This window comes from Protobothrops mucrosquamatus, unplaced genomic scaffold (genome assembly GCF_001527695.2).
Source record: "Protobothrops mucrosquamatus isolate PMUCROS unplaced genomic scaffold, P.Mucros_1.0 scaffold13, whole genome shotgun sequence".
Classification (NCBI taxonomy): domain Eukaryota; kingdom Metazoa; phylum Chordata; class Lepidosauria; order Squamata; family Viperidae; genus Protobothrops; species Protobothrops mucrosquamatus.
Genome location: NW_015386400.1, coordinates 1,738,057 through 1,751,449, shown reverse-complemented (window position 1 = coordinate 1,751,449; position 13,393 = coordinate 1,738,057). Strand labels below are relative to the sequence as shown.

The 13,393-nt window shown below is 40.6% G+C and overlaps 1 protein-coding gene across 1 annotated transcript; it reads right to left on the bottom strand.

Moving 5' to 3' along the window:
• Positions 1-4,058: 4,058 nt before the first annotated feature.
• Positions 4,059-13,393, bottom strand: BAMBI (BMP and activin membrane bound inhibitor). Its single transcript, XM_015810674.1, has 3 exons — positions 12,977-13,393; positions 6,976-7,263; positions 4,059-4,868 (listed from the first exon to the last, which is right to left on the bottom strand). Exons 1-3 carry the CDS (start codon positions 13,050-13,052, stop codon positions 4,450-4,452), a joined length of 783 nt encoding a protein of 260 aa, XP_015666160.1. The 5' UTR covers positions 13,053-13,393; the 3' UTR covers positions 4,059-4,449.

Genomic DNA, 13,393 nt, shown 5'->3' with positions numbered 1-13,393 from the left:
TATATATATATATATATATATATATATATATATATATATATATATATATATATATATATATATATATATATATATATATATATATATATATATATATCTCCATGTACAGCTCCTATCATTTCATAAGAGAAGACAAATACAGGCAATCCTCATTTAGCAGTCATAACTAAGAACAACTTGGTCATTAAGTGAAGCAACCTCTAAATGAAACTGAAACAGTGTGTATTTTATTTTTTCTTCATTTTACAGGGCTGAATCCTGAAGTTCAATTGGAGAAAACCACTGACTGCTATTCTTCAACATGAGTTTCAGGACATGAATGTTGGGTTTGGACTATTTTATCAAAGACAATTCTAAATATTTGTCTAATTGTTCTAGTCTTTGAGTTTGGCTTTCCAAACTGACAGCTTTACCCACTTCCTCCTAAACAGCACTTGTTTCTAAATGTTTATATATAAAATGATTGTAAGGTGGTTTTTGTAAAAAACCAATTTTTATTAGTCCACACATGGCACAGGTGACACTTCATCTGCTCTTATATCTCTATCCTCTTTAATTTGTCCTTCCTTCCTTCCTTCCTTCCTTCTCTTCCTGTTAGCTTACAGCAGATAGTTAAATATGTACATAGTCTCTATTTACAGTGCCTACACTAGTCTAGCACTAGAGCCTGTAAACATTCTCTCTCCCCTTTTTTCTCTGTGTGTTTGTACACTCATACTTGGAGCATAAGTTACCTTGAAATGTTTTATTTTGAATAGCAAGTATAAATACTTAAAATAAATTTTTACCACTAATAATCCTGGAAGATTTATCTAACAAAATGCCTTTCAGTCTAGTTTTGGAGAACAAAGGTTTTGTGTTCAATAGCCTGCAAGAAGGGGAGAAAAAAAAAAAACTTAAGCTGGGGTGGGGGCAGGTCTCACTCCTTTGTCCTAAAACAAGGAAAAACAGAAACTCCACCTTGAAGCTTTCATGCACTGATGCTGATCCTTTACAAGAGAATTAATCTGGACTGAATTTATTGGCTTTGGCAGCTGTAAACACTGGAATACCAAGAGCCAGCCAGCCCCAGATTTGCCACCCAGATAAGTCTGCCCAGCGCCCCAGCTACCAAAGGAGGCTGGTTATTTTCAAGCTCCCTGCTCAGCTTGTAATCACTCAGTGTTGTATTGAAACCAGATTTACTGGCCTTTTTGAGGAGGGGAGCTTTGTGATTTCCACAGCAGACACAGTTGGAATTTTCAGAAGAAGGTCAACCCACCCCCACCTCACCCAACATACACAGGATAGGGACTTTTTAGCAGAACCAGTTAGGCAGGAGTGAAGAAGAGACAGACAATTTCTGAAGAACCTGGAATTGGAAGACACAAGTATTGTTGCTTTGGAAAAGAAAAACACAAAAATGAAAACAAGAGGTAGAATTGAGAAAGGGCCACTAAGAAGACACATGCAGTTATGCTCATTTGCAAGCAAGTCACAAGAAGCTCAATAGGGCAAAAAAATGTTTTTCAAGCCCTGGAATTTAGTTTCTTTGCTGAGATACCCAGCTCATGGATATGAAAATTCACTCATTGTATGCAATGTCTAGCACTATTTTATATCAGTTCAGCTTAACTTTGAGGAAACTATGTAGGAGGGCAATCCATCTAATAGATTAAATCGAACTCATGATTACCTCCCATTTTATGCCATGCAGTCTGTATTTAAGAAAAGATTTGCTCTATACTCTGTTTTAGACCATTGGACATCTTGTTTGATCTTAATTTTCCTATGGTAATTTTTTAAATGATTACAAATCAGCTTCCACGCCTTCTCTGGATCTGCAGAACCCACGGATACAATTAAAACCACACAATTTGCTTTTTAAGGCCAATGAAAAGCCAGGGAAGCATATGGTATCATTTCCCACCAACCTCTTCTTCATATTGTGATGCAGTCCTTGTGCATAACAGCATAGCTTTTTCAAGCTTCTTTTGATCTAAATGCAGAAACGGGCATTTAGAGGTTCCTGTGAGGGAACTTTGAAGGACTCAGGCAAAAATCTGATGGGAAGAATTGCCCAAGATCTGGAAATCTGTGACACTAACAATGTAAACTTCTTGGTACCATATTTTTTAAAAATGTCCAAAATATTTAAAATGACTTAATGTTATCTGTATGTACTTTGGGATTTTTAATAGGTTGATTCATCTCATTTTAATGTTGATTTATGTTGATTTTACCCATGTTGTTATATTATATTTAAAAGAAAGGTACTATACATTTTAAGCATATACTAATAAAGTAAAATAAAAATAAAAAATCCACCTCCAGTTCCCAAATTTAATTATTTGCTCCACAGCTGGCAGTTCTACTCCATAAGAGGAATTGTAGCAAACCAAAATGATGAGGGCAAAGATGTCACCATGTAAACTGCCGCCATTACCTGTCTGGGACAGCTAGGTAAGCCCTGGTATTTGGATTGTGAATATTGTCATACACATTTGATGATTCTCTTCCCCCCCACTTTCCCATGCACGTTTACAGGGGATGGGGAATCTGCAGCCCTCCAAGTGTTGCTAAAGTGGGACTCCCAACAGCTCTAATTAGCTCAGCCAAGGAACCCTTTTCAGGATTATCCATTCTCATGGCTGAAAACTGAGTCCCGCAGCTAATTCTAGAGCTTTCTCTCTATGTTCAAAAGATGCAAGATTGTTTGTTTCCAGTGACGTGATGTTCCAAAAGGCACCTTATTTTGTATTCAGTTTTCTACAGGTACTGTTGCTAGTGATAAAACTGCAGAAAGAATAGGAAGACTGCAATAATCTACCAACCCATCTAAAATGAAATAGATGGCAAGGCCTGCCCTACTCAGAGCAAAAGATTCTCCCGAGGCCACGCAGCTCACATTATTTGTTCTATTCTGCCCAAAGCAAAGTAGGCTTTGATCCACTTCTACCTATAAACATAGTCAGACCATAAAACCCAGGTTGTATTGTGTCATAAAACCAAGCAATAAAGCTGTTTCAAGATACAATCCGGAGCAATTATCTCTTGTTCTGGGAGTATGAAAAATCCATGAACAAGCCTAATTTTCTTCCTGACTTACAGACTTTTTATAGACTTTTTATATACCGTAAGTCTTGACTGGTAGCTTGCAAGCCAGATCCTGCCATAGAAATGCTTTTAATAAGTGTTCTTGCATTACAGTTCATTGTGTCATCTGTAATCTGGAAAGAAGGAATCCTGCTCATCTCTCTCTGAACAATCCTTATTTCAGTCCCCCCATAATTCATTCAAGAAAGATTATTCATGCAGCAGCTAGGTGCACACAACAATTTTAACGTAAAATGGAGTTTTGTGGTTTACCATGCTATGCAAACTAGGTTATGTTATATATTTGGGTTGAGTGGTTGTACCAACCTAAATTGTTTCATGGTTGTCTGTGTTAATGCATGTGTGTGGGGGAGGGGGGAAGGAGAAGCTGTATTAGCTTAGTCTTGATCTTACCCCACAAGTTACTCTTTAACTATATAGTTATATGTAAACTCACACTAATCACGAGCATTTTTTCCAATATCCATTAACCTTTCCTGACAAGCAATGCCAAAGATCCAAGACTGTTCAATAACTTGGATTTTTTGGGGGGAAAGTAGAATCTATCCAATTTAATCACAATATTCTGTGCTAGAAATCTTAGGAATTATATTTCTTCAACATTAGAATGTGTATTCAGTATGATGCAGAAATTGTAATATTTATCTTTCAAGCTATACCCCCCTTCTATACATAGTAGAATGAATTCATCCATCTTTATAGCCAGAAAATCAGTGACTGACAGAAGAAAACGGTCTTTGATCATTCGAAAAATAGGATGCACATTAATTTATGTGGGCTTACCAAGTCGAATAGCTGAGTTTATCTGCCACAAACCATATCAAAGATGAGTGGGAAACCTATATGGAAACTGTTAGCCCAAGTGCCTGTTCCCTAGTGCGATATTTCATCCACAATACTACAAAATAAGTTTCAGGCAAAATATATATCTATATATTTGTGTGGTTTTAAAAAAAATCTTTACATCAGAATGTGCATACCATTTAATAGTATAATTATTCCCCCATTTCCCTACAGCTCAGACAACTGTGGTAACAGCATGTACAAGTTCTCAAATTGGCTTTCATAATGTTAAAAACAAACAATACATCAGGTGTATTTACTCTGTGCAAATAAGATCTCTTTTGGAATCCTTCAGAAGACAAATCCAATGTTCCATCTGCAGACGTCCTTTTTTTCTTCTTCTTTTGACTAATGACTGTAGGCTTCCCTGCCAACCCCATATAAAGTGCTCCTGTCCAGCAGAACCCAACAGCCTTTGAAAAAAAAAATCCTAGTAATTTAAAGGACAACATTTATATATATATATATGTATATATATATTGATATTTTAAAAAAGCAAAAAAGAAGTGATCACACAAATTCCAGCTTTCCGTGCCCTCCATACATGCCCCAGTGGACTAGTGAAAGTATTCTGTCATTACTGAGATCCGGCTGTCGCATCTTCTCACAGGTCATGCAACAGTTCTCAAGACCAGTGACAGGCACCATGCATTCCAAGTCTAGCTTGGCCATTTGTCCTTTTTTGGAATGATGTCCATGGAAGCTGTAGTGTAATCTTGAGAGCATCTGTTGCCGCTGGTCCTGCAGTTGTTTGTTTTCGCTTCTGAGCATACGCAATGCTAGCATGATGAGAAGCACCAAGATCAGTCCACCTGCGATGGGGACAGCAATGACAGCAGCCCTGAACCACAATTCCTTTGAGGAGGTAAGCTCCTGAACTTTAGTGAGGAGGTTTCGGCTGTTGTCGTGTTGGTATCTGCTCCCTTGTCCTGCAAAGAAAAAAAGAGGAAAAAAAGGAAGGATGGGAAATTTAAAAACTAGTAAGCCATATCTTCAATAAATATTCTAGAAAAAATCCATTGTTACTCCCCATCATTTGAAATCACAGATATTACAGGAGATCCTTGATTTATGTCAGCAAGGGAGCCTACTCAAGTTTTAAAGTGGCAGTTGTTAAATGAATCACTGTGGTTGTTAGACAAACGTTGTGATCATTAAGTGAACCCATTGCTCTCTATGGGGCATTTTTGCATTTAAAAAAAAATCATAAACTGCAGTCCCATGAATAAATATGGGCCAGCTATCAAGGAAATGCAGTCACATAACCACAGGGACATAACTTCCACTGGTTAACTACCTATAAAGGTTTCCCTCTATAATTTGCGTACTAACCAGAACTTGATGAACCTAAAGCTTTATTGTATGGCTCCAGAAATACTAGGGAGGTGCTGCATCCCCAGGTTGTCCTATTTGAACAACAATGCACCTCTGTAAGTAGAATTATAGCAAATTGAAAGGAGAGGGGATTCCAGTTCCATCTTCTCCAATAAATTATAGATATACCTTACTGAAATGCAAACAAATTATGTACCTAAAACAAATGTGCTCATTAGAGATGCAACAACTAGCTGGAGCAACTTGATCTCTTCTGCACAAGCAAGAAACCCAACATAGTTTAGTGCAGTGTTTCTCAACCTTGACCATTTTAAGGCATGTGGACTTCAACTCCCAGAATTCCACAGCCAGCATTGCTGGCTGTGGAATTCTGGGAGTTGAAGTCCACATGCCTTAAAATGGTCAAGGTTGAGAAACACTGGTTTAGTGAGTCTGTACTGTTACTGTCTCAGCCTGATTCGATTAGAATGATAAATTAAACATGTGAAATGCTTTGCAAATTAAGAATGCTTTAGATCAGATTTTAGAAGAACTTGAACATGACACTACAAAGTATTTTAGCAGTGATTCTTTATAAATAATTACATACAGCATAAAAGCACAAAAGGAATTGAAAATCCCTAGAATTATTTGTTTGGAGCTTATAGTGAAACTTTATAGTAGATTATTAAATTTATTTTCTATAAACTAGCACAAGTATAGATTTGTGTCTCTTCAAAATTATAAGGTTCCGCATTTTCCTAATTAAATTAAGCTTTTGTTTTATCAGCCCAAAGACAACCAATTATGACTACAGGTATTAAGATTTTTTTTAAACAAAAATGACAGTTTCTATATGATTTATATAGTTCAGGACTGAAATAAAATTAAAGCAGATCTAATTGTCACAGAGAATATCTACAATATTTGGTTCCTAAGTTGACACCAACTTGATGACAGATGAGATTTTGCTGAACTCAGCAGCTCATAACTACAATATTCAATTCAGTAATATCAAGAATACAGTTTCACACTCTTTTCCCAACTTACTTTGTGATTTCCTTCACGATATAAAGTAAAACATCATAATGTAACCCATATGAAAATCCAGACATTTAGAGAACAGAATATGCAATTGAGGAAAATAATCACTAAATTTGAAACAATTAAGAGGCATCCTTGAGGACTGCAGTTCAACTAATGTATGCTTCCATTAATCAAAACATTGCTTATGATGCTGGGGATACAGCATCAATTAAATGAACTTCCTCAATCTGTAAAGCATCAACAGAGTTGCATTACAAGGTTTGTTGAGTCAAAGGAATTATTTGTGTTTTGTTTTCCTATCTCTGATCTGTTCCAGCACTGATTAGTACAAGGAACTGAGATCCATCGTTATAAAATTAAAATTTCCTTTTCATTAACATTTACACATACTGTAATTAATTTTAGTCTAATAGTTTATTTTACCCAGTCTATAATGCACCACATTGTGATGAAAGCAAGCACTCCACCCAAGACATGGATCCTCTCTGGCAACATGCCAGGTAAGATACAAATAAAAAAGCAAAGCTTTGTGTCTGATGCAAATGCAGATGTAAAAGCTTTTTGGAAAAGGTTTTTCTGCCACATGCTTCCTTCTCCACTTTGCTTAAGCCTAAAATCATTAGTAGGCTAACAAGATCTTGTCTGTTGCCAATACAGGATAAGAATGTGACTTACCCAATGGGTCACCTCTGGAAGTAGACAGAACATCATAGAGGCCTCTGTAATTGCACATATCCTCATGGCAACACTCCAGCGTGGGTATGGCAGTGCCAGAGTGGTTTTGGGCTATGTCAACTTGACAAATATCCAGGGTGCTTGCAAAGGAGTCCAAGCAACCATGAGTCAGTGGAGAATGGCTGTTTTGTGGGTCAAGCAGTCTAGAGAAGCAAGCACTGAGCTCCGATTTGCACATATAGCCTGTTGCAACACAATGTGCAGCATCACAGTAGCATCTGATTTCACCTGTTACAAAATAAAAAGCAAAGCTCTTTAGCCAACAGGTATTCAAAAAGTACTTGCTTTTATAAAAGTCTTTGCCAGGGATTGAGATACTTATTGCATTCAATGCAGAAATGTTAAGGAAAGTATACAGCAATAGAGTAGCATAATTTGATCATTATGAGCCATCAATCCTAGGACCACATGGATAATGGCAATCTATTCCTAACCAGTTGTTTCAAGTATCCCAAGGTGAAAATAGCATAACTGTCCTCTTTGAAACGCTTCTGGGTCAATTTATACCAGCATGATACTTTCATGATGCATTGACTACAATTCTCAGAATTCTTGGTCAACAAAATTAGTGGTTCTGAGAGTTGTAATCCCAGAGCAACTAAAGGGGAAGACTTGACTTGTGTGGTATGAGCAGGATGTTAGAACTTCAAGATACCATAACTGGATTTCAGTTTTTCCACCATAAATAAGCCATCTATATTATTATTGGCACACCAGCATGAATTAATGACGGTCAACAATTAGACCATCTGCTAATGGCTGCCAAGTATTTGAGACTGATACTAATGTGAAATAACTATAATGTACAAATACTAGACAAAGTATAAAGAAGCTGATGTATCAATAATATTTGCTATTTCCAAACAACAGAATCTGTGACATACCACCCAATCAAACAATGGGACAAAGAATTCTGACACAAATATTGCCAGAATAATGAGGGGCTTTATGAAAAGAATTTAAGGGTTTCTAATAACACTAGAAACATACACATATACTCCAGCTGTTGGAACACCAGTAGCAGCTTAATCTCTCATAGCAATTACATACAGAGACCAAGTTACTTACAGTATGTCTTACAAAGCAGGTCAAAAATCTGTTAAGCAGGCCATTTATTAACACTCAGTATTTCTGTCTGAGCATAGGATTTGCATTCCCTGACTATTTATTATCGCTTTGCTATATGGCAGATGCTCCACAGCATCCAGCATTAATTCTGAGATCTATTAGATTAATTTCAAAGTTAACAAAATATGACAATATTTTATTACTGAAGGCACCAGGCTAGAAGACCAGTACTCCTGCCTTAAGCATAAAAGCCATTTTGGGCCAGTCACTTTCTCTTTACCCATCCCACATCACAGGGTTGTTGTTGTGGAGAAAACAGGAAAAGAGAATATTAGTTATGTTCTCCACCTTGAGTTATTTATAAAAATAACAAAAGGTGGGATTAAAAAATTACATACACACAATGGACACTGCATTCCTCACAACTATATATCAGTGCATAACAAATGAAAAAATTCTAAAACAGAGACAAAACCTACAATCATCTTTCTGAACTTAACTGAGAACTTTGCCCCTAAGGAGATATTGAGAAATTCATCTATGGGACAAAAAAGAGAAGCATTAGGTTCAGCAGAAAATCTTGTTTCAAAGAGGAATTTCTCATGTAGAAGTGCTTTTTACTCCATTTTAAAACAGGAAATTTTGTTTACAAGTGTAGTTTTCCACTTGCCAAAATCAACTTCCTTCGATGGAAGGAAGGATGCAAGAGTAAAATTAAACTTTCCTCTACCGCCACCAGCTCCTCATTCACTCAACCCATCATGTGGTCAAAAAAGGTAAACACTTAACCTGAAAACCCTCTGCTCTTGGACTAAAAGAAAAACGCACAGGAAACCACAAAGATTTCTAAAGGAAGTTTAAAAAAAAAGTTCCCTTCATAAAAACATCTTCATTTCATAGTCTTTAAAAATGAGAATCATTTTATTACACACAGAAACTGTTACTCTTTTTAAAATATATTAGTTTAAATCTGAAAAAAAGTAATAAAGGAAGTTGGAAGAAAAGTGGTTTATTCTCAACTTTGAGAAATTATCATCATAGCAAGAACTATATGTTTTTCTTAACCTTCTTTAAAATCAACCATAAAGACACCCAATACATTTTATTCAAAAAAAGGCTTTAGAATTCTGTTTTCCAAAGCAGTTTAGAAATTACAATGCACACATCCACGCACATCTTACTAGAGAGAGAGAAAATAGTTCAGCAGACCTATTCTTTTAGGAGTAGATGTAATATCAAGTCCACTGAGTTTTAAGCATGTGTACACTTGTGTGTATCATGCTCCAAAGTCTCTGCCTGTTGAATTTATGAAGTTCAAAAACAACTAGCATTTGGAGAGCTATTTTGACAGAAAACACTTCACCTCTCCTTTGCCTGGAAATGTTCATTTGGTAAGCAAAACAAACATTAAGATTCTTCACTCAAATGGATAACTGTGACAAGAAAAAAAAAAAAGAAATTAAAAATGGAAGGTTGTATACAACATGGGTGATAGTTAAAATTATCAGATCTTATTCTTGATGTTCTGATGCTAAAGTCCAATTTTCCTAAACTTATCTTGATCTTTCTCTCAGAGTTTTGTTATCCCAATTTTGCATTCCCCCTTAAAGGTCATCTAAGCAAATGTTATCTAACAAGCAGATTCAAACAACTGAACATCTTACACTGACAATTCATGGATAATATAAAAACACTTAAGAGAGAAATTCCACAAGAGCCCTTTTCCACAAGCTGTCTCAGAAAGTAACATGCAGAGAGGAAACAAACCATAAGACTTTGTTTCTGTTTTAACAGCTTATATGACCTTGTTTGAAAATCTTATCTCTTCTCTGATCCAAAATTGGCTCTTAAACAAAACCTGATAGAGCAGTCATCAAGTTATTACAGTTCCGTTTTAATTACTCAGGTTATCACATTTTTTAAAAAAAAACTTAAAACCTTTCCAGTGGAAAAGAGCAAGAGTTTTGTAATATTGTATTAGGGTGGGTGGATGGGGGGATAGTTATTTCTGTCAATTCATAAAAAATAACTTTCGGAACTATGCAAAAGGCCAGAAAGGGTATTTGATATTTTCAACAGTGAACAATGCCCTTTCTGTTCACCTCTTCTTTCTTGTTACTGTATGTAGCTATTAAAGAAAAATGTCTGCTTTTAGTCAAGGTGGCTTCAGGAGAGACTGCAGACTACTCTTAAAGCGTTTGAAGTTGACAGCAGCCAGAAGTCTGTGATCCCCTAATTATATCATTATCAGGCACATAGTTTCAGTATCTGCAACTGTACATTATTCCCAGTCACTCCATTCTTAGTCTCTCTTTGATGGGGCCAGAAAGCTTCCTTCCCTCTGCTGGCTTCAAGGGCTGTTATTTGGGGTTAATTACACCCTTCTTTCCAAAATAAATAAATACTATAGCACATCAACCCTGTGCTTGCTTATCCTTTAACCTCCTCTCCATGAAACATGGCAATTATGGGAAACGTCAACTTTCCCATTCTCTCCTCTCCCCTGCCTTGAACAGTACCTTTTATTTCTAAAAAGGGAGGAGGAAAAAAAAACATTTTGTGCTGACTGTAGTAGGAACACCCCAAAAGTCTGAACTTTTGCGATTGTCTGAGAAAACAATTTGCCCTTAAATGCTACCAGCCTCACAAAATCGCTGAGTGGTGTGCAGTTAATTTATTTCAAGTTAAGCCTCTGGCTAGCCAACATCAAGGAAACTGGTAAGGGATGGTAGTCTGGAAAAGGCTGGATCTGCACATTGTACTGCTTTGTGGTTGTGCCATAAACAACCATTTATGGCATAAATCCTTGGCAGGCAGGTTTTCCCCTAAGCCAAAAACAAAGCAAATTATGTCTGACTACAAGCCTGGATCTAGGTGGTTTTTAGGTGGATCTGCCCTTGGCTCCCCCCTCCCCCCTTCCAGAGAAGCCCTGAAAGAGAAAAGACAGGAATCTCTTGCTCAGCCTGATTTGGAAGGTGGAAATGGACGAAAAAGTGATTCGCCTCTCAGCTCCAAAGAGCTAAAAAAGTTCCAAAGCGCACCAAAGATGGCCTAAGCCAGGGGTAGGCAACCTTGGCTCTTTTATGACTCGTGGACTTCAACTCCCAGAATTCCTGAGCCAGCTATGCTCCACGAGTCATAAAAGAGCCAAGGTTGCCTACCCCTGGCCTAAGCAAAACATTTTGACAACCGCTTGCCCCGAAGGTTGCTTCGCATCAATGAAGCCGGGGGCGAGGAGGGAGGAAGCCACGCGGGAGGCGGAGAGGGAGCGTAGGAAATCCAAGCCTCGCCACCACTTCCAAGAACAGGCGAGCTTGTTCTGGCCTGCGCGCCTCGGCCCGGGAAGAAACCCGACACCCGCACAAAGCCTTGGCAGCACTCTTCAAAGGCCGCGCTGGGCCCAGCACATGCAACTCGCCAGCCGGGGAGGGAGAGGCCGAACAAGAGAGGCCAGGCCGGCCAAGGGGAGGGGAGCAGCCCCGGGGAAATGGCGAGGTTGAACGGCTGGCGGGATGCTACTGGGCTTACCCGCTGCGAAGGCGGCCGCTGCCATACTGGCAACCCCGCCTGGCCCGGCAGGAGCTACTGAAGGGTTACAACGCACAGCGCAGTCCCTTTCCGAAGACCCTTCTCCAGAGCGACCTCTCGCCCTCAAAGTTTGTGGCCTGCGAAGGGGAGAGGAGGGAGGCCGGCTCCTCCGGATCTTCCCTTCCTCGGAGCTTTTCAAGTCGCCGCACTGTTCCGCCCGCCACTTAGCAGGACTTCTCGCCAGGGAGCCCGGCTAGGTTCGCCGGGTCCCGCTAGATACGGCGGGAGTTCTGTGGCCTTGGGGGATCCTGTGGGGATGTCCGTGGCGCTACAGGGTTGCGCGCTTCGTCGCATCCATCCTTGAGAGCAAGTCCTGTTGCGCGCCCAGAATTGGAAGGTAAGGCCGCAGCCTTGGAAGCCCTTGGCTGGCATTAAAAGCCCCCCAAGGTTGAACAGGTCTACACAGGAGGCAAGACTTCCCGCACTTAAATTACAACCCAGAACCGGAGGTGCGGGTGAAGCCTGATTTCAGATCCTCGGGGCTCCTCTCCCTCCGCCCTACATATCAGCGTGGCCAGTTTCTCGGGGCCGCCTCTTTGGTCGTACTCAAAATGCCCGCCACCTCCCCAGTCAACTCCCTTATGATTTTCCCAGCCGCTTTTAAAGTTCTTCTGTGGAAGCGACCGTCGGGTTGAGAGTTGCCCAGAGGCAAGCGCATCCTAAGCCTTCGGTGTACATTTCCTTTTCTCTCCAGGGGTTGCCCTAGGTCCGAGCGCCTTTTGCAGACTTGCCGCTTTAGAGAGAAAGTACCTGTCATGTGGGCACGTGCAGAGAGCTTGAAAACCCCCAGTGTTGGGCAGGTTCGTCGGACTAAGGCACCACCACTGCTTTGGCACGCAGGATCCTGGTTACCTTCACTCATCACAATTAATCCAATTCTCAGGATTCGCACCGCGCACCAAACTAAATACGAACCATACTGACTGCATTCCCACCTTGCGCTGAACGATGAAAAACCGTAAGTTTAAAAACAAGTTGGGCATGGTGGGAAACGCAGACTCTACCCTGGACCGCGATTCACCCGCTGGTCGGCGAGCGACGCACCGCCCCTAAAGACCGAGCGGTACATCGGCCCTCAGCCACCCACTTCTCTCGTCAGCACCCACTCCGCAAGCGCGTTTCTTTCCCCCTGTTCTTTTCGCTCCAAGACCGGCCCCGCCACGAACCCTCCACGCTCCGAACCTTGAACCAGACTAGGAAAAAGAGGCATCTCCACCCCCGCGCGATCGGGGGAGGTTCCCTTGGATGCCTCGTCCTTCCGAAGTACCCCGGCGCTGGAGCTCACCTTTGGTCAATAGGATGGCTATGGCGCACAGCTCCAGTTGTAGCCAGATGAAGAAGAAACTGGAGTGACGCTCCATTGAGGACCCTCCTGTCTGGCTTTTTTTGCCGCCGGGCGTACCGAGATTGCTTCACCTTGCGACACCGCAAGGAAGGGCTCCGATCGGACAACGCATCGACTCTTCCTAAGAGCGAACCGTCTTCTCGCGTCGTCCGTCCTGCAGTCCCAGATCCCAGCAGGGCCCGCCGGACCCTGGAAATGCCGGACTGGCGAGAAAGCCCCTTCAGCTGCAACCACACCGGGCGCGCGGAGAACCGATTCTCCGGCCGCTGCAGCGCTCTGCCCCGCGCAGACCTTGTTCCTCGCCACTTTCCTAAAGCCAGCGCGCAAGGGAGACAGTACGGCGTCCCCACTCCCCTT